Source organism: Leptonychotes weddellii, chromosome 2, assembly GCF_054177405.1.
Source record: "Leptonychotes weddellii isolate Sample4059 chromosome 2, ASM5417740v2, whole genome shotgun sequence".
Lineage (NCBI taxonomy): Eukaryota > Metazoa > Chordata > Mammalia > Carnivora > Phocidae > Leptonychotes > Leptonychotes weddellii.
In genome coordinates this window covers 141,982,760-142,009,938 of record NC_138370.1, presented here as the reverse complement: position 1 = coordinate 142,009,938, position 27,179 = coordinate 141,982,760, and the positions used below count along the sequence as shown (strand labels likewise).

General features: G+C 35.1%; 1 protein-coding gene across 4 annotated transcripts in view; it reads left to right on the top strand.

The window, feature by feature from the left end:
* SLAIN2 (SLAIN motif family member 2) overlaps positions 1-27,179 on the top strand; it is an 82,259-nt gene that overhangs the window by 26,695 nt on the left and 28,385 nt on the right. For 3 of the 4 annotated variants that reach the window (XM_006740890.3, XM_031036195.2, XM_081812401.1), the window contains exons 2-6: positions 6,933-7,081; positions 12,986-13,150; positions 15,346-15,507; positions 19,389-19,748; positions 20,167-20,304. In XM_006740890.3, the coding sequence (XP_006740953.2) occupies positions 6,933-7,081; positions 12,986-13,150; positions 15,346-15,507; positions 19,389-19,748; positions 20,167-20,304 (974 nt within the window). The remainder of the gene's footprint in view (positions 1-6,932; positions 7,082-12,985; positions 13,151-15,345; positions 15,508-19,388; positions 19,749-20,166; positions 20,305-27,179) is intronic. The other variant, XM_081812402.1, reaches the window with a different exon arrangement.

The window sequence follows — 27,179 nt, the reverse complement described above, 5'->3', positions numbered from 1 at the left end:
GCAGACGCTTAACCGGCTGAGCCAGCCAAGTGCCCTGTTTTCAACTTTTTTTTTTTTAAGATTTTATTTATTTATTTGACAGAGACACAGCGAGAGAGGGAACACAAGCAGGGTGAGTGGGAGAGGGAGAAGCAGGTTTCCCGCTGAGCGGGGAGCCCGATGTGGGGCTCAATCGCAGGACCCTGGGATCATGACCTGAGCCGAAGGCAGACGCTTAACAACAGAGCCACCCAGGTGCCCCTCTATTTTCAACTTTTTGAGGAGCATCCATACTGTTTTCCAGAGTGGCTGCACCAGCTTGCACTCCCACCAACAGTGTAGGAGGGTTCCCCTTTCTCCGCATCCTTGCCAACATCTGTCATTTCCTGACTTGTGAATTTTAGCCATTCTGACTTGTGTGAGGTGGTATTTCATTGTGGTTTTGATTTGTATTTCCCTGATGCCGAGTTATGTTGAGCATTTTTTCATGTGTCTGTGAGGGCCAATTTGTTTCTAACAGATTTTTAAAACAGCTTTATTGAGATATTTTACATACTACAAAATTGGCATGTTTAAAGTGTATTATGGTTTTTAGTATTCAGTGATTTCTAGTATATTTACAGAATAGTACAACCATCACCATAGTCTTGTTTCAGAATATTTTCAACATACCCCAAAGAAACCATGTACCCATTGACAATCACTTCCCATTTCTCTTCTCCCTTCGCCCTCTCCAATCCCTAGGCAACCACTAAACTACTTTTTTGTCTCATAGATTGGCCTGTCCTAGACATTCCATATAAATGGTATCATATAGGATGTGGTCTTTTGTGGCTGCCTTCTTTTGCTTAGTGTAATGTTTATAAGGTTCACCCATATTTTAGCATTTTTATTGTCTCTAGTACATTTTTAAAAGTCTATTTTCAATTTATAAATACTAACTTAAAAACTTCAAAAGGACAAAAATGAACAATGTATAAAGTAGGTCTTTTGTAACTAGAATGAATTTTAGAGGAATTTCCTTTTTGATAGGACATTTAAGTGGCTGCAAAGAAGCTTTGTTAAAACACCTTGGTTCACCATATAGTACTAGTCTTATGAGAGGTGTTGAAGAAAGATTTCCCTGATGAAGTGACATTTAAGCCGAGATGCAGTAAAAAGTAGGAATGGGATGGCTGAGGTTGGGCAGGGAAGGGTGAGATAAGCAAAAAGTAGAATTGAGCTTGTTTCAGGCAAAGGGGACAACATGCACATGTGACCTAGAAGTAAAAGTGTTGAGCTTTCCAGGAATAGAAGTTAGTACCATATGGCTGTTATTAAGATTTGGGTGGTGGAGGAGGGTGAGAAACGTAGCTTAAAAATAAAAGCATTGCAACAGTTAGATCACTGCTCATGCCTCAAGGGCTGTGGGGACCATTTTTTGGAAAGGGCTCTATCATAAGGGCAAAAAGGAAAGTGGGACAGAATTTTTAGCACAGGAATATTAACATACTCAGATTCATATTTTAGAAAACAATTAGGCTTCATTGTATAGAAGGGATCAGAAAGAAGTAAGACCAGAGATTTTCAGGGTGTTTTTTTTGTTTTGTTTTGTTTTAGGATTTTTTCTTTTCAGAATTGTTTTGGCCATTCTTTGCCCTTTACCTATTCCTATAACTTTTAGAATTAGCTTGTCAATATCTATAAAAATGCCTGCTGAGGTTTTTTAGGGATTGTGTCAGTTGTGTAGATCAGTTTCGAAAAATTGACATCTTAACAGTATTGAGTCTTCAGGTCTATGAACATAGTACATCTCTCCATTTATTTGAGTCTTCTTTAATTTATCTCAACAATGTTTTCAGTGTACAACTCTTGTACTTCATTTGTTATATCCCATTTGAATTGTTCATTGATAATATATAGAAATACAATTGATTTTTTTGCCTACTGAACTTATATCCCACGACCTTACTGAACACATTTATTCTAGTCGGGTGTTTTTGGTTTTGGTGGATTCCTACAAAGTCATTTCTATATAGAGGATCATGTTGTCTGCAAATAAAGACTGTTTTTCATTCTTTTTTAAGATTTTATTTATTTATTTGAGAGAGAGAGAGAGAGCACAAGAAGGTGAAGCTGGAGGGAGAGGGAGAAACAGTGTCCCAGCTGAGCAGGGAGCCTGACACAGGGCTCGATCCCAGGACCCTGGGATCATGACCTGAGCCGAAGGCAGACGCTTAACGACTGAGCCACCCAAGTGCGCCTGCTTCTTTCTTTTCAATATGATGTCTTTAATATCTTTTTCTTGACTTCTACTGGCTAGACACTCCCAGGATATCATTGTAGAGACATGATGAGCATTTGCACCCTTAACTTTATTCCCAGTCCTAGAAGAATTCAGTCTTTTACCATTAGATCTATTTTTCTGAAAGAGTTTGTATAGGATTAGCATTTTTTTCCTTAGTGTTGATAACATTAATAAGTGAAGGCATCTGGGCATGGGGTTTTCTTTGCAGTAAGATTTCTAATTACTAATTCAATTTCTTCAGATTTTCTACTTCTTTGTGAGTCCCATTTGGTAACTTACATCTTTATAGGAATTTATATATTCTATTTAAGTTACCTGTTTGGATAAAATTGTTCATAATATTCCTTTATCATCTTATTTGTAGCAATGCTCACTCTTTATTTCTAATTTTGGTAATTAGTGTTTTCTAGCCTTTTAGATCTTTTAGATCTTTTCAAAGAACCAACTTTCGTTCCCCCCCAATCTATTTTTCTATTTCACTGATTTTTGCTAATATTTGTATTTTCCCTCCTTCTGACTGCCTTGTGTTTAATTTGCTCTTCTTCTTTTTTTATGCTTAGGTTGTGGATTTGAGACCTCTTTTCTTTCCTAATGTTTTTAAAATTCTAAATTTGCCTCTAAGTACTTCACTGTCTTCATCACCTAATTATTGGTATGTTATATTTTGTTTTTATTCAGTTCAAGATATTTTCTAATTTCTCTTGTGATATATTCTTTGACCTGTGGTTATTTATAAGTGTGTTGTTTAATTCCCAAATATTTGGGATTTACTTAATTTCTTTCTGTTGATTATTAATTTAATTGCATTGTGGTTTGAAGTTTTTAAACTCAAAGACTTTTTCGTGGTTGAATTGGTCTGACCTGAAAAATGTTCTGTGTGCACTTAAAAAGAACGTGTATTCTGTTATTGGTGGATTGAGTGCCCCTTAATTGTCAGTAAAGTAAAATTGATTGATAATGTTCAAGATTTCCATATCTTTACTGATTTCTCTACGTAGCTCTTTTTTCAGGAAGTAAGAGGCAGCTATTGAAAACTCCAAATAAAATTTTTCAGTTGTCTCTTTTTCCTTTTATTCTTCTACTGTTGTTAGGTATCTTTACATTTGATTGTTCTACCTTCCTGATATATTTATATGTTTTTCTTTGTCTCTAGTAATATTTCTTATCTTAAACTCCAGCTCTCTTATGGTTACTATTTGCATGGTATATCTTCTCATCTTTCAGTTCAACATACTTGTGACTTTGTTTTTTTGTTTGTTTTACCCTCTGAGCAGAGAGCCCGACATGGGGCTTGATCCCAGGACTCTGGGATCATGACCTGAGCTGAAGGTAGGCTCTTAACCAGCTGAGCCACCCAGGCGCCCCGACTTGTGACTTTGAATCTCAGGTGTTTCTTTTATAGATAACATATAGTTGGGTCTTTTTTTTTTTTTTTTTTTAATCCAGGCTGACCATCTCTTTTGAATAGATTGTTTATAGTCTTGTTCACATTTAATGTAATTATTGCTGTGGTTGGATTCATGTCTGCCATTTTGCTTTTTGTTTTCAATTTGACTCAAGTGTTTTTGTTCTCTGTCCCTCCTTTAACTGTTTTTTTTTTTTTTTTTTGGTATGATGAGTGTTTTCCAGTTGTATCCTGGACATTCTGGGTGTTATATTGTGAGACTCATAATCATATTTCTTCTTTTTTAGTAGGCAGTCTTGTTAGATGTAATGCATGGGATAGATGTTCAGGTCCCTGCCAGGCCCTGGCTCACACTATCTCCTTCCAGATGGATGGATGGGGTATAAAATCAGCTCTATACTGGGCTCTGCTGACATGTAGAGACCTGGGAAAGGGAGATGAGGTGCTCACTTCCCCTTGTGTCCTGCATTGTTGATGCTGGGTGGGGGTAGAGGCTCTATGACTTAATTTTAGCAGAATTAGGGTAATGAAGTTATATGCTTCACGTTTTCTTGGCAAGTAAAAACTTGACAAATCTCAACCTGTTGTAAGTTGCATTAGCCATCTATATACTGGTGGTGTCCATCAGAACTAAGTCCCTCCTAATTAAGCCAAATATTATTTAAAAACTTCAAAAGCACCAGAGTGAGAAAAATGTTTTTAGTAGGCAAAAGTTATTTTGAAGAAGTCTGTGTGTTTGTAAGAAACAAAGGAGATAATATATATAGTTATTCAAATATTTTTATTAGGGATTTTTCTTTAAAATTCAGGGACTGAAACACCTTGGTCTTGCTAAAAGAGGATCCAGTTACAAGCTGCAACTCAGTTTTTGTGTCCTCTGGCAGGTTTAGAAGTACTTTGAAACCTCAACCAAAGGTTGACCAAAGAATTAATTTTGTGCCAATACCATTTGGGCCACAGCACTCCAGTTTTAGACCTGGGGGTAGTGATGGGGCATTGAAATAAGAGGAGAGAGTGATAGGAGATAGTTGGCATACTCAGGGGTTATTGAATCCGTCTCCCTCTTTTCATCACTCTAGGAATATACAGGTTGCTACATTAACTTTTATCTATTAATGGAAGGAAGGGGCAGTCTCTATTGCCAGTTAGGGAAATAAATACAGGAATAGTGGGGGGAAAGGTAGTTTGTACATGTAGGATCAGCAAGACTTGGTGTAACAGATTATTGGTGAAGGTAGGAAATAAAACAGATGGAGGAATCCAAAATTACTCTTATATTTTTAGCTTTTATAACTGAAAGAATGGTGCCATTGACAAAAATAGGAAAGCTACCATGCATGTGACATAGGAGAGATGATGATGCTTTAGTGTAATTGATTTTGAATTATTATTTTATTCAATTAGTTTATAGTAGATTCTCTCTTTTTAAAGATTCTAAAAGCACCTTACAGTTTTTTATAAAAGCTTTATCAGGACATAATTTACATACTATAAAATTTACCCATACTTGTGTAATTTATGTACAAGAAAACTCATCATATAATTCAAGAGTTTAGTATATTTACAGTCATGACATTGTTACCACAGCCACCAGCACCATGTAATTTTAGAACATTTATATCACCGTAAAAGAAATCTCTTTCCCATTCCTACCTCCAGTCCTAGGCAGTGACTAATCTACTTTCCGCTGTGTCCTTTTCTAGACATTTCATATAAATGGAATCATATAATATGTGTGTTTTGGTGGCTGGCTTCTTTGAGCATGTTTTTGAGGCTCACTCATGCTCCTTGCACTTTTTACAATTAGTATATTCCTCTACTATTAGCTATGAAACTTAGTATACATGAATCATATGGGTAACTTGTGTGAAACCAGTCAGTGTAGGGAAGAGTTATATGTTGAAAGAAAGCTATCAGAAAGTGATTTTATTGATACTCATCTATAGAGGTTTTGTTTGCTAAGTATTTGCTAACCTAGAATATCTGTATATGATAGTTATCACAATTAAAATGGGAATGCTGAGATAGAGATTTATTATGAAGCATTTGTAATATTTAAGTTGGAAAGAGAGTGAACTCCCTTGGTTTCTTTTCTTTTTGAACTGTTAATAAGTTATTTACTAAATTGAGATTTTATTTCATTTTTGTGCAAATGAACATGGATTTTGACTAGAGAAATGATTATTTAGCCTATTAGTCTTGATTATCTTGATCAGAGCTAAATAGTTGATGTGAGTGACACACCTAAGTTATAAGTAGGGGAGATGAGAAAAGAGATGGAAAATGTATATATTGTCACTACAAAGTAGTTCGTCAATTCTGGTACAATAGAGATATATTTAAATATTTATGCCAGAACACACTTCATTTTATTGCCCTAACTTGATTAATGTAAAATGTGAAATTACTAACTCCTGGCCTTATTGAGACATTTAACTATGTGGATAAATCAAAGTATACTTTTGTTTACTTCATTAATTCCACTTAAAGTGTCTTAATTTGGGAACCACTCTGGTTAGAATTCAGTTAACTTCACACTTTTCATATGGCATCATATTTGAAATCAGTATCAATTGAAATAATCTAGACCAATCTGAAGAAAAGACTATGAAGTAGAAAATTTAAGTGTTTCCCTCCCTTGTCTTCTGCTCACCTTTTCTTTTGTATCCTTTCCACAGGAGCTTACAAAATACTGTCCTAAATTTCATAATGGATTCGTACTAAGTTATTAAGGATTTAAAGTATTGCTTTTTTCTGATGTATCATAGCTTGAAAAGAGGGCTACAGAGTGTACTGCTTAACTAAAAGGAATTAATTACTAATGGTAAAGTTTTGGGTGGTTTGTGGTAAGAAGGGAACTGGGAGGTAGAAAACAAGGTATTTATCTCCTCATTCTGTCTCCTAGACAATACTTAATGATATGGTTATATTAGGGAGTTGGTCAAGTACTAGTGAAAACAGAAGAAACTACTGTAAAGACATGTTTGCTCATAGTTTTTGTATGAGACTAAAAGAGAAAAATAAGACATTTTAGGATTGGACAGTTGGCTTCATTTGGGTTTATTTAAAATTTGAAATTTCGGTTAATTTTGCTCGTTTTAGTGTCATTTTCTTTTTACGCACAAAGTAAAATGTGGATGATTTTAAAGATAATCTATGACACCTACGACGCCCCCCTCCCAGTTTAAATCTGTCCAAAAGGATCTCTATCTTATGACCTTGTGCTTAATAATGAATGTTACCCTTTTTGTTTTCTTCTAGGCTGTATTCATCACCAAAGAAAAAACTTACACCAATGCAGAAATCAGTTAGTCCATTAGTTTGGTGCAGGCAAGTTTTGGATTACCCAAGTCCTGATGTTGAATGTGCTAAAAAGTCTCTTATCCACAAACTTGATCAAACTATGTCAGGTATGTCTATAATTTTACTTGTAAATGCATCTCTTTTTTTAATCAAAAACCAGATAAATGTTGAGTGGGTATGTTTTTAGGAAAGCAATTCTTTGCTTGGTAGTGTTTTTTGAATCTCATTGTGCATGCCATCATGAGTTTTTGCCATATGCACATAACCCTGTGCTATTACTTAATAGCTTTTTTCCCCCAATCTTTTCATTTTTATTTCACTTCATCCTGAAGAATAATATCCATGGGGGCACCTGGGTGGGTCAGTTGGTTAAGCGTTTGCCTTCGGCTCAGGTCATGGTCCTGGGGTCCTGGGATGGAGCCCCACATTAGGTTCCTTACTCAGCTGGGAGTCTGCTTCTCCCTCTGACCCTCCCTCTCATGCATGTGCGCTCTCCCCCTCTCCTTCTCTCTCTCAAGGAATAAGTAAAATCTTAAAAATATAATATCCATGAAATAATGGGTTTTTGCAGCAGGGTTTTTTTTCCCAGTGCAAGTTAAAACAAACAACTTTTAAAAAATAGGTTTGGTATCATCTAAAATCATCTCACTACCCTCGGGAAATTCTGATGTGGTAGAGAGGTACAGCCGGAGAACCTAAGAGACCTCATTCTCACTCTAGCACTTAGTTACTGAGTGACTCTCAGCATTATTTAACTTCTGTGAGCTCAGTTTTCTCATAAGAATGATGAACCTTGTACATTTATTTTAAGGACTAGATGATAGTGTTTTTGCAAGAGCCTAGCATGTTTCTCTGGCTCATAGTAGGTACTTAATAAATGTATTCATTTTCTTTCCCTTGTTTTTTGTTTCTAACTTGGCATTTTAGTTCAGATTGCTTTTATGCTCTTTTGTTTAATAGCACTCACAAAGCTGACAAAATGTGTCTGTCACTATTTATGGCATTTAATATAGCATGCCAGTGTGGGTAGAAATGTAGGAAAAATATTATTTACTCTTTCTTGGAATTTCAATCTCTTAAGAATGTTACTGTTTTTTGGAATACTTACGTAGTGAGGAATTGATGTGTGATTACTGTTTTGCCTTGTATTTACTTGACAGCCATGTACTTAAAATCGCTTATTTTGCTTAATTATTAAAACTGTGCTACTATTAGAGTGTAAGCTGAAAATGTTCGGGGGAGGCAAAGGGGAGACTAAACAGTTAAACTGGCATACGATGAAGCATAGTTTGGTAGGCTAGAAGTAGTGGTTATTACATGAAAATAACATATAAGATGTGATTACAGAGCTTCTGAATCTGTTTTGACACCAAATTGTTACTTTTTCCTCCCGTGGAGGATCCTTTTTGAAAAAGCAATCGCTTTTATGTAATTTTAAAAAATGTTTTTTCTCCCATCTAAGTACTAACCAGGCCTGACCATGCTTAGCTTCCAAGACCAGACAAGATCAGTATGTTCAGGTGGTATGGCCATAGACTAAAAATGTTTTTTCTGAATATTAAGTGTTTATAGAATTATATCCTGGAGCTTGACTTAAATTATACTTATAAGAGATGATTAGAAATATGTAGACAAGGTAGTAGACAATTTGAAATAACTGGAAAATTTCTAACTTATTCCAGTTAGGTGATATTAAAGATTTATTTGAGAGAAGAGCGTATGTGTGTGCGCGTATGCACACATGTGTGAGCGGAGTGAGGAGAGAGAATCTCAAGCAGACTCCCCACTGAGCGTGGAGCCCAGTGCAGGGCTTGATCTCATGACCCTGAGATCATGACCTGAGCCAAAATCAAGAGTCGGATGTTTAACTGACTGAGCCACCAGGGTGCCCCTAGATGATATTATTTAGATGTTTATTAAAAACATCTTTAGGAACAATTTTCTAGTATTCTATCTCATCTTAGAAATACTGTAAGTATATTTTACAGTTAGGAGTTTTCATCATTCAGTACTATATGTTCATAACCTATTATGTGCTATGTATTGTTCTCAGCTCTAAAGATACTGCAATGAATAAAACAGACCAGAGCTTATATTCTAATGGGTGTGGCAGACAGTAGATAAATAAACATTAAAAAAAGGATTGGCAAGCTTTTTCTATAAATAACCAGATAGTAAACATCTTAGGCTTTGTGGACTATGAATGGGCATGGCTGTGTTACAGTAAAGCTTTATTTACAAAAAGAAGTGATGGGCTGGATTTGGCTCACAGGCTATAATTTACTAAACCCTGGTTTAAAACATCCTAAGACATAGGAAGTATTAACAATTGGTAATTAGTAAGTTGCACTTAGAAGGAGAAAACCAAAATAGCACCTCAAAAATAGCAATTTGAGGGAGTAGCTTTTTGCTTTATTATATAACAAGGTATTAAAGATAGTGGGAGTGTGTAAGAGAAACTGCTACTCTTGAACTACTAGATGTAATCAAGTACTGGATTTAATGCTGTGCATCCATCAGCACTGTCCATCTCCAGAACTTTCTCATCGTCCCATACTAAAATTCTGTATCCATTAAATTTCCCATTTCCCCGTCCCCCATCTGCCCACCTTTTAAGTTTAGGGTGACCCAGGTCTCTTTTGTCTGGATTCCCTCTGTTTTGATTATTTTATCCATTCGTATGGTGGCCAGATCCTCTATTCAAATTAATCTTATTCATCATGTATATATTCAGTTAATATTTACTGAGAGCCTGGTATGTATCAGACTTTGGGGAAAGGGTAGAGGATGCATGATGAGGAAACACTAACACTGTACCTGAACTCATGGAGTTTGTCATTTACTAGGGGAAATGTACTAATACAAAATAATTTTTATCACTGGTGATATGTAATGAAAGAATGGTACCTAGTGCTTTGAGCTTTGAGAAATAGGAATTTTACCTCAGGAAGCAATGTTTGACCTGAGTCCTAAAGATTCAGAAAAATGTGAGTGATTTAAGGGGGAAGGCGGAAGAGGGAGTAACGTATTCCAAGTAGAGAAGACAGCATGTGCAAAGGCTCTGTGGGAGGCCTGTGGGAGCATGTGGGTGGAGTATGGCCCACACTTGAGGACCTGGAACAAGCCAGGGTGGTGGCTGGAGAAGACTAAGGAAGGGAGAGATGTGAGGTATGGCCAGAAAGATACGTAGGAGCCAGACTTTGCAAGGCCTTATAGATTATGTTAAAGGTTTTGGACTTTATTCTAAAAGCAATAGAAAGATATTGGAGGGTTTTATTCAAGGGTGTGGTGTGTATGGGCAGGAAGATGTGATCAGGTTTGCATTTTGGTTAAGGTTTTGCTTAGCTGTAGTATGGAGAGTAGATTGGAAAGGGCCAAAAGTGAATGAATGTAGGATGCTTTTGAGGGGGGGTTGATAATGACAGCTGAGCAGTGTGTGTTGATGGTAGTGAAGATGAAAAGATGTGGAAGGAAAAATGAACGAACCAGATTTGAGGGAGAAGTATCAACAATGATCTAGGTTTCCAGCTTGTGTGACAGGATGAATGTTATTAATCATTCTGAGATAATAAACCCAGGAAGAGAATTCAACGTTAGTGGGAAAATCATGAGTTTGAATTTAGAAATGTTGACGCTGAGGTACACATGCCATACCTATAGGGGAGACATTAAATAGGCAGCACACATGGGACTGAAGTCCAGGAAAACTTAGGACTGGAGATACAAATAATGGGGAGTTTTTGGAATACAGATAATAACTGATGTCATGGGTATGAATGAGATTTTTTAGGAGAAGGAATATGGTATAGAGTGAGAAGATAAAAGGGCTGAAGACTTGAAATGCTAGGGATTAAACAAATAACCAAGTAGAAGAGAATAAGCTTAAAAGATCAAAGAGTAAAGGGGAAGAAATTAGCACCCCAATTTCTGCTCAGGTTGGTATTTCTGAGATCCTGCCACATACTACATACTAAATATGTTTAAAGTGTGGCATCTTGTCTCATGGTGAATATGGACAAAACCACATTGTCCAACTTAAACTACACCATCCAACTAAACAGAAAAGCTAAATAGAAAACACATGTTCCTTCTCTCTAAAGCACTACTCTGCCCAGTAGGTAAACCAGAAACTTTAGAGTCATCTTATTTTGTTTCCTTTAGTAATCCTTCTAGTTTTTAATACTGATTCTTTTTGTTTCCTTTTTATATTTGTCTCCTCTACTGCGTAGTTCAGTCTAATTATTCAACATAAAAATGTCCATCAGTTTTCTTCTTCTTTTTTTTTTTTTTAAAGATTTTGTTTATTTGACAGAGACACAGCGAGAGAGGGAACACAAGCAGGGGGAGTGGGAGAGGGAGAAGCAGGCTTCCCGTGGAGCAGGGAGCCCGATGCGAGGCTCGATGCGAGGCTCGATCCCAGGACCCTGGGATCATAACCTGAGCCGAAGGCAGACGCTTAACGACTGAGCCACCCAGGCGCCCCCATCAGTTTTCTTCTTAAACTGTTTGGATCATGTTACTCTTGCTCAAAATTCACGGATGTGAATAAAGTTCATTCTCCTGAGCATAGTTTCCAGGACTTCCATGACCTAGCCCAGCCATGTTTTCCTGTTTTGTCCCTCAGCTATGTGTTTTACCTTTCTATATTACTCACTCTTTCTTCCTGAGTATACTGTGTATTTTCAAAGCACTGCTTTTGTTCCTATCACAAACACGGATGAAAGCACACACTTTGCTCATTTTCAGTGGTCTGTCAAACTGCTGCTCATCCTCTCAAGACTGCTCCAGTGCCTCATTCCAAAAAGCCTTACCTAGTTTCTCTCAATTGTAAGGAATTACTCTTATCTCAAAAGTTCCACAGCTCTTTGCACCTTTATGATAGTACTCATTTAGTTTTGCCCTGAAGTCATTGTGTTTTTTCTGCCTGCACTACTTGGTTGTAAGCCTCTTGAAAAATAGTGCCATGTCACGTTTGTCTATACGTTCTACATATTGCTTTGCCAATGGTCTGAAATATTGAATAAGCTATGGATTTTAGAATAGAATAAAGAAATACTATTTTAAGTATTAATTTTTCAGGTATATAATTGCACTCAATATCTTAGTTCTACTTTTATACTGTTTCTATAATTTTATACACATAGCATAAATTTTTCTTTCCTCTTTTGGCAGAAGTATTCCCCTTGGGTCAGAAAACTGGAGTTCGGGGGGAGGCTTTTTTCTTTTTAAAAAGAGGATTCTCACACGTTTGGCCTTAATCTGGCCTAAGTAGTCAATATTGCTTTATTTTTTTCAAAAATCCAAACTTTGGAAAGACTGTTTTTATTTTTATCTATTTTTTAAATTTTTTTAAAGATTTTTATTTGTCAGAGAGAGGGAGGGAGCACAAGCAGGGAGAGCAGGAGAGGGAGAAGCAGGGAGAGCAGGAGAGGGAGAAGCAGGCTCCCCACTGAGCAAGGAGTCCAATGTGGGACTCTATTCCAGGACTCTGGGATCATGACCTGAGCCAAAAGCAGACGCTTAACCAATTGAGCCACCCAGGCGCCCCTGGAAAGACTGTTTTTAAATCTCATTTTATAGGTTTTTTTTTTTCCTTTTTCTTTGCAATACGTGTTTGTTATAGAAAAATGAGAAAACACAAATATACCTTTTCATTCATTTTATTTTTTAAGGCTTTTCAGGGTTGATAACAGTTGGAACAAACTTTCCAACAAGATAGAAGTAAATTAATTTAATGGTTAATAATTTGTTGAGAAGATATTCTTCTTGTGATATTATTTATGTTGTTTGGTGTGGCTACTGTTTTATTTGCATAGCACAATTGAAGATAATGGAAATATATTGTTGGAGTTCTTAATATGTATATGTATTTTCTCCTGCTTCTGTAAGAATATTTCTGTATTTAAATTGAGATAATGACTTAATGAATTTCCCAATAAGAAAAACTTGTAAGTAAAATGTGAACTTTTCTCAGTTATTAAATTTGATTTTTCCCCTTCTCATTAACACAGCTCTCAAGAGGCAGAATTTATATAATAATCCTTTCAACTCCATGAGTTACGCAAGTCCTTACAGTCCGAATGCAAGTAGCCCATACAGCAGTGGTTTCAATTCTCCATCCTCAACCCCAGTGCGACCTCCTATAGTCAAACAGCTAATACTTCCTGGAAATTCAGGTAAGGAGAAAATGAAATGGAATAATTAAGGAATTTACTGCCCTACCTCAAAAAAATATGTAATCATCAGTTCAAGTTCTTTTATTTATGAAACTTTTAAATGGTTAGAGAAAATATCAGTGAGGAGCACCAGGTGCCATTCTAGGCACCAGGGATACAGATAAACCAGGTTACCTCCATAAAGTTTTCTTAAGCATGTACTTAAAAGTTTGTATATATATAGCTTGATTAGATTAACAAGCTTTTGATTCTTTTAACCAATAGATGCTTGCTGAATAGCTTGATTGGGTTGTACAAGCTAAAAATAAGAGTTCTTTTTTTAAAATAGCATTTTCCTTTTATTTTTTTTAAGGATTTTATTTATTTGTCAGAGAGAGAGCACACGAGCAGGGGGAAGGGGTAGAGGCAGGGGGAGAAGCAGGCTCCCCACTGAGCAAGGAGCCTGATGCGGGCCTCTGTCCCAAGACCCTGGAATCATGACCTGAACTGAAGACAGCCACTTAACCAACTGAGCCACCTAGGCATCCCTAAAAATAAGAGCTCTTATTTTCACTTATTTTGTTAAACAATTTAAGCTTTATTTAATAAGCTTTGATATTGCACTTAACTAATAATATAAGGCCATATGTGAATGTGCCGACAGAGCGGAGCCCTAAATGATAGGGGAGGGATAGACTGCTGTAACTCAGAGAAAGAATGTTTATTGTGGTTCTGACTGAGATGTTACTCTGTAACTTACTGTTCTTCAGAATTCACTCACTGGTTAACTCTTACTGCTGCTATCTTTGTGGCTCATTATTACACCTTCCTTAAAAATTAAGGTTATTGTTAACCACCTCAAATTTTGACCTGTGTATTCCCTAGTCTAATGATTTTTTTGACCCTGCTGTTTGCTTTGTACATAAGTTGTTACTCGCTATTTATTTCACCCATGACTGTATACCAAAAAAGATTTGTTTAATATAAAGAATTTTATTTGGGCACTATTTGAGCCTGACCTTGTATTACTTTTGCTATCATATGTACTGTGTTCTTCTTGATAATATAAACATTAACTATTTTGCTTTTCTTATATTCCTTTCATGTTGGAGCTAACTTTTCTCTTTTCAAGTTTTTATTTAAATTCTAGTTAGTTAACATATATGGTAAAGTTGGTTTCAGGTGTAGAATTTAGGGATTCATCAGTTACATATAACACTCAGTGAAAGTTGACTTTTATGGTAAAGAATTCTGGGAAACAAGCATTTCAGATAAATCTGTATTAGAAACATTAGTGACAGTGTTGGGATTTTATGCTTCACCAGAAGTTGATGATCTGATGAAAGCATTTCCTTAGAAATAAGTTAGACTCTTGGTTATGTATATCCTTTATTCCTCTGACCTGTCTTCTATCCCCCTTTTTGTTTTGAGTGATTAAATGCTTTCTTTTAATCTAGTTATTTTCTTTACTCCATCTTTGTGCTTCACTGCTAAACTTCAGAGGACTCTTTGGATCCCCATTACTAGTTTGACAAAGGAATTTTGTAAACATGGCATAATGTAGGAAAAATGAGCCTATGTTCTTTTTTTGGTTTGTTCCTAAATCTCTAAAGAATCTTGATTTTCCTCAAATTATAGTTTTCTTGCTTAGGAAAAGTAGATGCTTTTATTCAGGGAAAAAGATAATGACTAAATTGCTAATGACTGAATTTGAGAGGAGAAAACCCATCATAAATTCATCTGTTTATGAGCAGTTTAACTGGCTATCTTATAAAAGCTGGAATCTTCTAACATGTATTGGACACCACCTACTTGCCAAGCGCTGTGGTAAAAGCTTAATTGTTTCATAAGAGGATAGATAATTTATAGTTAAAATGAAGATGTTTTTATATCATAACATATGAAGGAGTCCCTAGAGTCTTCTTTATTCTTTTTTTAAAAAAAAAGAGATTTTTTTAAGTAATCTCTTCACCCAACATGGGGCTCAAATTTACAACTCTGAGATCAAGAGTCACACATTTCACCGCTCAGCCAGCCAGGCACCGCATTCCTCTTTATTCTTAATAAGGTCAATATTTAATTTCAATATTTGGGAATTTTTTAAACAGAGAAGGCAGAATAATGGTGAACTGAAGCAAAGATTTAATATCAATTAGAACAGATGTTTATTCAGTTTTTGTTTCACCAAAGTTCAAATCTTTTTTTTTTTTTTTAAGGTAATTTGAAAAGTTCATCAGACAGAAATCCTCCACTCAGCCCTCAGTCCTCTATAGACAGTGAGTTAAGTGCTTCAGAATTAGATGAAGATTCAATTGGATCCAATTATAAGCTAAATGATGTAACGGATGTACAGATTCTAGCTCGGATGCAGGAAGAAAGTAAGTATTTTAATTGTTAAAGTTGAGGTCTAGTTGAGGTATAATTTTGTTGGGGTTATTAAATAGGTCTTAAGATGTTGTGGAATAGTAATAGAAATGTTAAAATTTCAGAGGCTTATTCAACATATAGACTTGCTTGTTCATTAACTTATTTTCAGAGTTCATTTTACATACAAAAGCTTGTTGTGTGAGGAGCAAAGAAAGGCAGGTAATACTCTACTTCAATGACTGGTAACCATACCCTGCATGTTACTTTGCGCAGGAACTCTCTAGAGTAGTTACTACTCTATTACTTTGTGTTTTCTTATTCTAGACCATTGTTTCTCAACCTTTTTCCATTATTAGCCCCCCCAAAGAACCTTTTCAGACATTTTTTTTCCTTTTTTGCCTACCATCTCCCACCATGACATTTTTTTTTTTTTAAAGATTTTATTTATTTATTTGACAGAGAGAGACACAGCGAGAGAGAGAGCACAAGCAGGGGGAGTGGGAGAGGGAGAAGCAGGCTTCCCGCCGAGCAGGGAGCCCGATGTGGGGCTTGATCCCAGGACCCTGGGATCATGACCTGAGCCAAAGGCAGACGCTTAAAGACTGAGCCACCCAGGCGCCCCTCACCATGACATTTTAATATCACAGATATACCCTGCATCTCTTTATGTACAATGAAGACCACAAATTATTATGATATCTAAGATTTTTTTCATAACCCAAGAACCAGTTATCCCCCCTTCGGGGCATATATCACCACTCTCAGAATATATGGTATAGACTACAAAAAAAAGACCTTTATGAGAAAATTGGAATTAGGACATTAAATGAGGTAAAGCATATGATATTGCTTTGGTTCAGAGTGGTCCTTGCAACTTTTTAGGTCACAGATACCTTTGAGAATCTAATAAAAATTATATCCCTTGCCATCCCCAAAACGCACATATGCACAAAATTTTTCATACTATTTTAAGGGTTCATAGATGCCCTGGCTCTCATTATAAGATGGTGATGAGAGTATTATTATTGCCTATACATTTCTTTCTTCCTTTTTTTTTAAAGTTGTCAGAGAGAGAGAGCACAAGCGGGGGAGCAGCAGGCAAAGCAGGCAGAGGGAGAAGCAGGCTCCCGGCCGAGATGCGGGGCTCGATCCCAGGACCCTGGGACATGACCCAAGCCAAAGGCAAACGCTTGACTGAGCCACCCAGGCATCCATATACATTTCTTTTTAACGCAAATGACAATTCATTCTTATTTATATAGTTGCACTTTTCACATTTGTGTATAAAATATTTGAAAAAATATTTCAGCACACAAAATGTGAGTATATAAAGATGAGGAATGAAAAGAGTAAGTGAAAATAATCAGGCTAAAAAAATCAGTGTCATTCTCAGGAGGTCATAAAAAGATTCTCAACCTGAAGAAACAGGAAAACTTGAACATGTGAAGTACCCTCACCTAATTATAATGATAATAGTACATATTTTTAAAAGGCTTTTAGAAAGGACGGGATTGTTTTATATATTTAGTAAAGTATTATGGTTTGCCTATATACATTTTATCGGAAGATACCACAAGCTTAACTGTGAAGTAAGCAGTCTCTAAAGTGACCCCCTTAACCTTTACAATGAAAAGATGCTTGAAGCGCACATTTCAGAGTGTTGAAGTTGGCTGAGGGTAATGGAGCATTGCTATAATTTAGTTGAAATACTTTCTGCTTTAGGCCCTTTTATATAAATATGGAGTTTTATTAAGCTATAACATTTATTAAGAAACTGCAGAATGTTATTCTGCTGATTCATTTCCCATTTTTACACAACTTCTCATAGAAAAATAGAAAGATTTGGTGCTTGCTTTATCTTAAGCCCTAGAAACTAATAATATGGTACCCTTTTCTTCTGTAATTATGTATAACTCCTCATTGAGACTGTGGTATTGTCAGCTAGTGAGCGACTAGTTTTTGTCAGGGATGTGAAAGAATAAAGAATGCTTCCTCACTATAACTTAAGAGTTAATTCTCTCATTTCTTCTTTGAACTCTGACTTTTTAGACCCCAGGATTTTGTTAGAAACACAACCAGCTATTTGCTGTCACTTTCATACTGTGTTTTGGTAACAAGTAAAAGAAATTTTAGCTTTATTTTTTTAAAAGATTTTATTTTTGTTTATTAGAGAGAGAGAGAGAGAGAGACCGCAAGCAGGGGGAGGGGCAGAGGGAGAGAGAGAAGCAGGCTCCCCACTGAGTGGGGAGCCCGATGGAGGGCTCAATCCCAGAACCCTGGGATCATGACCTGAGCCGAAGGCAGACGCTTAACCAACTGAGCCACTCAGGCTCCCCTTAGCCTTACTTTAATCATTCTTTTTAAGCCATCCACATGCACAAATATTTCTTTTTCTAGTGAATAAAAAAAAAAAAAATGCTAAAAGTATGTCTGATACCTCCTTCAAAATGCCTGTTTTTTTTTTAAGTGAATGATATTTGTTCTAAAGTATCATTTCTTCAGTTTTTTTGGGTTTTTTTGTTTTTTAACAGAAATGTAGAATTACAGATTTTGGCTGTTGCCTGGTTAAGCCCCTTATTTTTAATATGAAAAACAGACAATCCTATAGAGATTGTTGCTTCCTTAGGATCCCTCTAGTACTGGAGGGCCTGCTTTTGGGATCGGTGTTTTTCTTTGTAAAACAGTCCGCTGTCTTTTGTTAGGTGACTTTAATGCCGTGTTTGCTGGAAGGAGACACTATGTAACTTGTCAGTTACTAGTGAAACTTGTAACTTGACTGAAGGACCAGATAGGCCCAAGGAATCCGTAGTTTTATAGACCCTAGTGTGATTCTCACCCACTACTTTGGGTTCCATATCGATAGCACTCTCTGTGTATGAGTACCCATCTTAAAAGTTTGAATACTACTCTATAATAGTAGAGCTTTTTTTTTTTTTAAACATTTTATTTATTTATTTGACAGAGACACAGCGAGAGAGGGAACACAAGCAGGGGGAGCGGGAGAGGGAGAAGCGGGCTTCCCGTGGAGCAGGGAGCCTGATGCGGGGCTCGATCCCAGGACCCTTCGACCATGACCTGAGCCAAAGGCAGATGCTTAGCGACTAAGACACCCAGGCGCCCAGTAATAGAGATCTTTTAAACTAGATTGTCCATAGTTAGCAGGACTTGCTCAAAATATTAGCTAAATTCTGTACTTTTCTTGAATATTAATTTTTTCTTCACTGAATATATATCATTTGTTTTTGTTTTTGTTCCAGAAGTTTTTATACTGTTTGAAGGGCCTAAGGTTCCTTGGGTGTTTCTGGAGGTGTCAAGATACATACGGGACTCCTTTGAAAATTTGTACTTGATGGCTTAGAATTTAAGCTTGTTTTACTAAAGTGTCTTGGATGAAGCAACTGAAATTCATTCATGCCCAAATATTGAATTCCTGAGGGTAGGATAGAAGTTTCCTTCATCGATAACATCAGTTTGAAGAAATTAGTATTCAGGGAGTTTATTTATCCACTGGTGTATTCTTCTTGTTGGTTGCACAGTAATTGTTTTCCCTCAATATTTCTTAAATGTTGATCTCAAATTTCGATTATTGTCTTTAGGAGTAGAAATATTTTTAAGTTTATGGTTTCTCCCTCTACTATAGATTTCAGATTCAAGAAGAAAATGTTGGATTGGGCAAAAGTTTATAGAATTTCATTCAGTTTAAAAATAATCTTTTAAATGTTTTAGGCATCATTATATGGGATGATATCTAAGATGATTCAAGTGGAAAGGGAATTTTCCTTTATACTTTATACCCTGTTTGAATTTCTCAATGATACTCTTTTTAAACTTCAAAAATATTTAAATGTTTAAAATACCTAAAGAAATGAAATAACACATTCATTATTGTCAGGTCTCCGTCAGGAGTATGCAGCCACCACATCTCGGCGCAGTTCTGGTTCATCTTGCAATTCTACAAGACGGGGTACTTTTAGTGATCAGGAACTTGATGCGCAAAGTTTAGATGATGAAGATGACAATATGCATCATGCAGTATACCCTGCTGTTAACAGGTTTTCACCATCACCACGCAATTCACCTCGACCATCACCTAAGCAGTCACCCAGAAATTCACCTCGTTCACGATCTCCTGCTCGGGGAATAGAATATAGTAGAGTGTCCCCACAGCCTATGATTAGCCGCTTACAACAACCTCGCCTTTCACTTCAAGGTCATCCCACAGATTTACAGACAAGCAGTGTCAAAAATGAAGGTAATTAGAATGTTTCTGGAAAAACAATTGTCCTTCATATTTCAATATGAAAGTAACACAATTCTTACCAAGGTTTTGTATTTCAGATAAGTAGATCAAGAATTTGGTCAGTTTACTAGTGAATCAATACACAAATAAAGGAGAAAGTGAATTATACTTGATTATGTTAGTGTTGCTTTGTCCTCATGAAGTGATCTGTATGTAGGTTTTGATTTATAGCTCATTTAAAGATTCTCTTCTACCCATTTATAGAACCTGGGTTGAGTTATTTATTTTTATAAGACATGTACTTCCTGTTAACTCTTCTAAAATATGCTGAATGCTTAAATAATTTGATTTGTGAATGCCAATTAATATTTTAACTCTTTCTTCAACTAGAAGAATGGTTTGATTTTTTTTCATTAAATTCTGTTGTTAGAAAAACTGAGACGCAGTCTTCCAAACCTGTCCCGAACATCTAGTACACAAGTTGACTCAGTGAAAAGCAGCAGAAGTGACTCAAATTTTCAAGTGCCAAATGGAGGAATACCTCGCATGCAACCTCAGGCTTCAGCCAGTAAGTATCGTTTATGTATCAGTTATTTAAAGGAAAGTGAAAATTATAGGTAGTAATTTGTGCTGAATAGCTGTATTAAACCATATCTGTAGTAAAATGCAGTGATTATTCGTTGCTATAATAGCTATATTAAAATTCAAATCTTGTTCCTATAAGATATAAAATTTAAATTTTGTTCCATTTGTGTCAGTACTTATATCTGTATGAAACTTTGGTCTCTCCAGAATTTTAAAATAAGCAAAGTCTACTGGCTAAATATATATGTATGCTCTTAAAAATATACATATATATATGTATATATTCCTTAAAAACCTATACCTTATGTATCTGTATATACATACCTTATGTATACATAGATATAGAGATATATTCCTTAAAAACCTACACATTAAAAATAACAAGATTTTTGTGGGAGATAGTCCTGGAACAGACAACTTAAAACCCAAGCAGCTTTCTTACTAGAACATTAATAAAAAGCAATAATGATCCTGCAAAAAATACTAGCATAATCAAAAACATGTTAAATTTTCAATGACTTAAATAAATACTCCAGCAAATATAGAACTTCACTAAAAAAAAAGTTGAAGGTAATTTGATGGAAAGGAAGAGCTGAGTCTGTTGAATGAAGGAGACATACGCAACAGAAACAAAGATGAGAAAGAATCATGAGGAAGGAACTTCTAAGACAGAGTAGCCAAACTGAGCCAAGAAGTTATATGGAAATAGATGGATACTGTGTACTTTAGTGTAAAAGATGATTAAAAAAGAATTGAACACTTTCCAAAGAATGTTATTAACTACAGTAGATAAGAGCATGTAATCAAACCAGTTTTAAACAAACTATCACAGTTATTCCTATAATTTTAGAAATGCTCTGTATGCATGTCTTGTATCCAACAGCTCACATCAGTCTTGTGGTCTGATTGACTCAGTTCCTTTGTAGCATATTATGTCACTGGTTGAAGTGGTGGCTGTGATGTGTTCCTTCATTTCCTCAAGGCTATGAAGAAGTCACACAGACATGAGGTTATTGATTATTTATATAACTTATTGAATAATACAACTTTGAAAGCATTTGATTATTTTTTAATTCCCTTACACTCTTCCTTGGCTCTGTTGTGTTTAGCTGACTTTGTGTATTTTGTGTGAAGCTGCTGTTACTTGGTGACTCAAAAATAAACCGGCCCAGGAGAAAATACATTTGAACCCAAATGATTTTTGTGATAACACTTGATATATTTTCCTTATTTTCTAGTTGTATATGATATTATTTATATTACAGAAACTCGCATTTTGCTGTACCATACATAATCCTGTTTAATCCTCAGAAAAATTCTAGGAAGTAGGTACAGTTATTAACACATTTTGCAAATTAGGAAATAGGAGCTTTGAATGGTTGAATAACTTATCTTTGATCATATAGCTTATAGGTGGTAAGTTAGGATTCACACCCATGTTGATTGTGCTCAAGAATCCAAGTCCACCTAGAGAGATTTGTCACATTTATGGTTTAGAACTAAGACTTAAAAATAATCCAGAAATACTATTTTTTTTCCTAAGATGAACCATAAAATTTAAAGCACTGTGGAAAATTATTACATAGAGATTTGTGTACTTCATTTATTCAGCTGGATGTGTGCACATGTTTTTGAACCAAATTAAATTTTAAACTTAGTATTCCAGGTCTTGCAGACTATGTGAGTAATAAGTAAGAGTGCCATTATGATACTCATATGGTGTACTCATAAATGGTATAGAAAATAGGGAATCACAAAACTTTAAAAAGTTACAATTTGAACTCTTAAGTTCTATCAAAATGATAAATGATAACTTTTGTGCCTTTAAGTCTGCAAGTTAAGTTAATTTGTCCCTTGAGGACAATGTGTTTCTGGTTTTTTTTCCTCCCTTGGTATATTTGCCTGAAACAAAAAGCAATGCACAATGTTAATAACAACAGGAAAGAAAATTTTATATCATTAAGAAGATTAAGCAATAAAAATCATGCATATTATAAGGTACACTTTTATACCTATGCACAGATAATCCAAAACATCATTTGTATTTGTGCTTTTATGCTTAGTTTGAATTGTTAAGTTCGGAATTTCTCAAAACTTTACATGATTATATCTCCAGAGACAGCTTCCCTGCTCTTTGTTAAAACTAGCTATATCTATATTCTCTTTACTTTTATTCAGTAAATTCTCAGTACCAACTCTTTATTCAGGGTTGTTCTCTCATGCCCTCATGTATGTTCTTTGTTTGAACTATTCTAGCACACCTCAAAGCTATATGGAAATAAAAAAAATTCTTCACAAAAATAGAAGAAAATAGAAAAGGTTGAGAACCTAGAATAAAAATGTTAATAGAAAAATATACTGACCATGTCTTAAACTTTGTGATAATTACTTGCCTTCCCCAGTGGTAGAATTACCATTGTAATTACCTGCTGATTCCCTAGAATTTTTTTCTGTAGGTGAATTATTTTTTCTTTTTACCTATAAATTGATAATTAAAGAAAATATATAGGGAAAAATAATGAGATTCTGAACACTAATTTACTTTTAAGTAGAAAATATGCATGTAGTTTCATAGTGGTGTATTTCAATACTTGAACAGGTACAAGCAAAAGACAAAGCAAGGTACCATCCTTTTTTTTTTTTAATTGCATATAGTTGTTTATTTTTATACTTGAAGCTATAATGAAGCTTATTTACAATTAAAATGCCACGCTTATTTTAGTGTAGAATCACATTAGTCAAAAATATTTTTGGAAAATAGTAAATCCAGAATTTTATCAAATTTAAAACTTGTTTATTTTATAAAAATATTTTAAAGCCTTCTATTTAAAATTAACATATTTTGTAACATATTATCTATTTTTCTTAATTTTACATATATCTTTGATGAATAGAAATGTATGTATGTGTTCTTTTAATTACTGTGTGTATATATACTGTTTTCATAATAGCCTTTTTATTTTGATATAGAATTATTTATAAATGTTATAATAGCAAGTCTTACACATTTTATACACGAATTAGTATTTTTTATTTTTTGTATAAACCGGTTAGTATAATAGATGTTGCATTTTGTTATCCTTTAAGTTTTTATTTTTCCAGCCCTTAAGTGGTAAAGCTTTGGTTCTTACTTGCTGGTCTGCATGAACCTAACTTTGCAAGGTTGCTGTTATTTCCACTTACGGGACCACTTCTTTTGCCTTCTTATGCCAATCACTGTTTTTATATGCTTATTTGCTATGGCTGCATTATTGTGGATGCTGGCATTCAAATATGAATATTATGAGAGTTCTAATATATTTTAATTTTTATAGCTATTACCAATTTCCAACTTTTATATTTGAAATGTGAATAACTTAAAAAGCTTAAGAAAACCAGAGCATTGGAGAGGTCATGGATATATGTCATTTTCTCAGTTTCTCCGTTTAAAGGAAGGAATGTTTGTCAGGAACAGAGTTTTTCAAAAGACTAGCGCCTTGCTAAGATTACTAGAGTAGAGGTTCAGTAGGAAATTTAGTTTTCAGAAACATACAGGAATTATTGGTTCAGAAATAAGAAAAGGGAGAAAAACCCAAGACAACCTGCTGGTTTAAAAAAATTAAAGTAATACTCAAACTCTGGTTAGTATTTTTAAATGTTTACTTTCACATTAATTACCTCATTTGAACCTCACAACAACCCATTTCTTATTTTTATAGAGGAAGCAGAGATCCATATGTATTATACGTGCAATGGCATATACCTAGAAAAGTGCAAAACCAAACCAAATTACTCCCTCCTCCCCACCCCTCTTTAGTCCCCTGTTTTCCTCCCAATAATTTTTTGATTACATCATGCTGACCTAACTGCAAATGAGTAGGCATCTTGGAAAATATTCCTGGATGACTCTGTTGGAGCATTATTGAACTATAAATACTTTGTGAATTACCACAGAAGAGTAAAATAATCCAGTGTAATATTTATCCACTTACTTATATTTAGTCAAATGGAAGAATATTTTTATGTAATATTTATCCACTTACTTACATTTAGTCAAATGGAAGAATATTTTTGCGTAGGATACAAAGTATTCCCCCAGAGAAAAGGTATATGGTCAATATTCTACTCCGGACTTCTCTCCCACTGAAGAGGGAGTGTCAAAGGCAGTTGTCAGCTTATGCATAACCAGACTGCCCTGAGACTCCGGGGGAAGGAATTCTCATCCAGATTTCGCTGGGAACCAAACATTAAAAGATTACACTTGAATTTTACAAAATTATGAAACATAAATTCAAAGAAATAAGTCATGATAAATCTCTGTAATGGGCTGATGTAAGAATGAATGGAATACTTGTAGAATTTCTTTTTAAGAATGAGTGCAATGATGGGTCAATTATCTAATTACAAAGAGATTTTATAAATGTAGTTTTTCTGACACTTCTGTAAATTTTGATTGAATACATCTGGAATGGGTACCCATCATCTGTATTTTTTAGAAGTGTCTCACCTGATTCTGGGGTATATTCAAGTTTGAGAAACACTAGATTAGACCTCTACTCCAGAGGATCTTGAATACTTAGTTCAGATCTCTGGATTTTATCCAGTGATCAGTCACTCATGTCTCCTTTATTATTCAACAGATATTTATTGGGTATATGTTATGTTCTGGGCACTGGGATTATAAATATAAATGAGACAGCACGTGCCCTTCAATAGCAGGGAGTGATTGGCAGGAACTTCTATGGGAACAGAAGAGAGGCATTAAACTCAGCAATGTGAAGAGGTTTTCAGAAAAGATACTGAAGATATCTCTCCACTAACTCAGGAGGAGATTATGAGACCACATGAAGAAAGACAGGTTTACCTAACAGTGGAATTGGTAATGAAGTCTTAAAAGTAGCACCCTGATTATAGTGGTTTTGTATGACTAGAGTGTAGGGTGCAGTGATGAAGGATGAGAGAGATACGTAGGGCACAGATTGGGAGTTTTTTAATATATTAAGGAATTTGGGTTTTATCCTATAAGTGTGGAGAGCCATGGTAGACTTTTAATCAATGTTACTTCTTAGAAAATCCATTCTGGTAGCAATATGAAAAATGGATTAAAGTTGAAGAGAGAGTAGAAGCCATTTAAAAGGCTTTTGTATAATCATGGCAAGAAATGAATATCTGAACAAAGGCACTGCTGCAGGAGGTGATGAGATCTGGATGAATTTTTAGAAATGAAGTAGAAGATATGTGACTTGGTAACACCCGAGAAGATGGGAGGTGGAGAGAAAGAGGATTGAAAGGTGACTCAGAATTTGTAGCAATGAAAGTTTCAAAACAAAATGTCATTGCAGAGTTAGGGGGAACAGGGGACATTTTACTTAGCAGTAATTAACATCCTTTTATAGTGGCTTATGCTTACTTAGTATTTGGGACCTGGAGATTATTTTTAACATCTCCCCATATGACAAAATTATGTTCAATAATAATGAAATAGAATGAGTTATAATAATAATGGCTGGAGAAAATGCAGACAATGAGAATTCTTTTATTGAGCATTATTTTATAACTGTCAGTAAAAAAATAATATCAACATTACAGTACAAAAAAGATACTTTTAAATCATTTTTTATAAAAAAGGAAAATATGTTTTTACATATTGGTTTGTCACAGTAATGAATATTATAGCTTTAGTTTCTGGAAATTTGTCAATAACTTCTTCAGAATTGATCTTTGCATATTGAAGCTCAAGACACAGTATAGCCAGATTTATCAATTTCTCTTCAGTCATGTTGACTGAAGAATAGTCTTCAATTTTTAAATCTGAAAAGGTTTTTTTTTCCCCCACAAAGCAGCTTTTATACAAGTAAGGAAATATTCAACATAATGATAAGTTTGGCAGAAATTCATAAAACTCCATTTTACAGGATATTTCAGAAATTGCCATCTTATCCATATCTTAGTTTCTTTGGGGATCAAATCTAATGATTTTTAAATGTCTTCACAGCTGAAAAAATGTAATACTCAGTCACATATAATTACAATTGAAGTAACTCACATTCTGTTTCATTGACTTTATAATCACTGTACCATCATTGTTTATTTCTAAGCTGTGTAAATATAGGAATATATTATTATACCATAGGGGTTGGAGGCATATAGTGTGCTAAGCTTGATTTTACATCTCTATGAACTCTGGAAAGAATTGTGTAGCTGAATCCCCCTATGTTAGGGGAGACCATATAACTGGGAGTTCTCCTGATGATTTTTCATGTGAAATGCAATGTACTTTAAAAGATAAGTATTAAAACATGTTCATTTAAATCTTTCATATATGCTATTAAGAGGCAACAGTACCTGCAGCAGTTGTTTATAACTTAGGCTGACAAACTGTTTTCTTCAGGGAGGAGCATTTTATCGCCAACATTGATTATTAATCCGGGACATGATGATAATAAAAAAAACAGACCAAGCTGGTTTTATTTTTGTTCTGAATTCCTTACAGACCATTCACTCACTTACTGCCTGCACTGGACTGGGAGGGGGAGGTACTGGGTGGGGGGGACCGCACTTCCACTAGCCTTCCCCTGATGCACATGAATAAAGTGGAAGGATTGGATGTAGGAAAACCCAAAAGGACACTGTTCTAATCCAAAAATAGGGTGATGAAGGTCTGAATTAGGTATTTAGGAAACAGTAGGGATGTAAAGGAAGAGATCAACATAACTGCAGGGATGACTAAATGGAATTAAAGAAAACTTTGAGCCAGAATGACTTGGAAAATGGTGGTGTATGTTTAACAAAAATACAGAGGCATTTGGGATTGGTTTATGGAGGAAGACATTAACCTAAATAATGGTAGCATGAGAGAATAATATTTTTATTGTACCA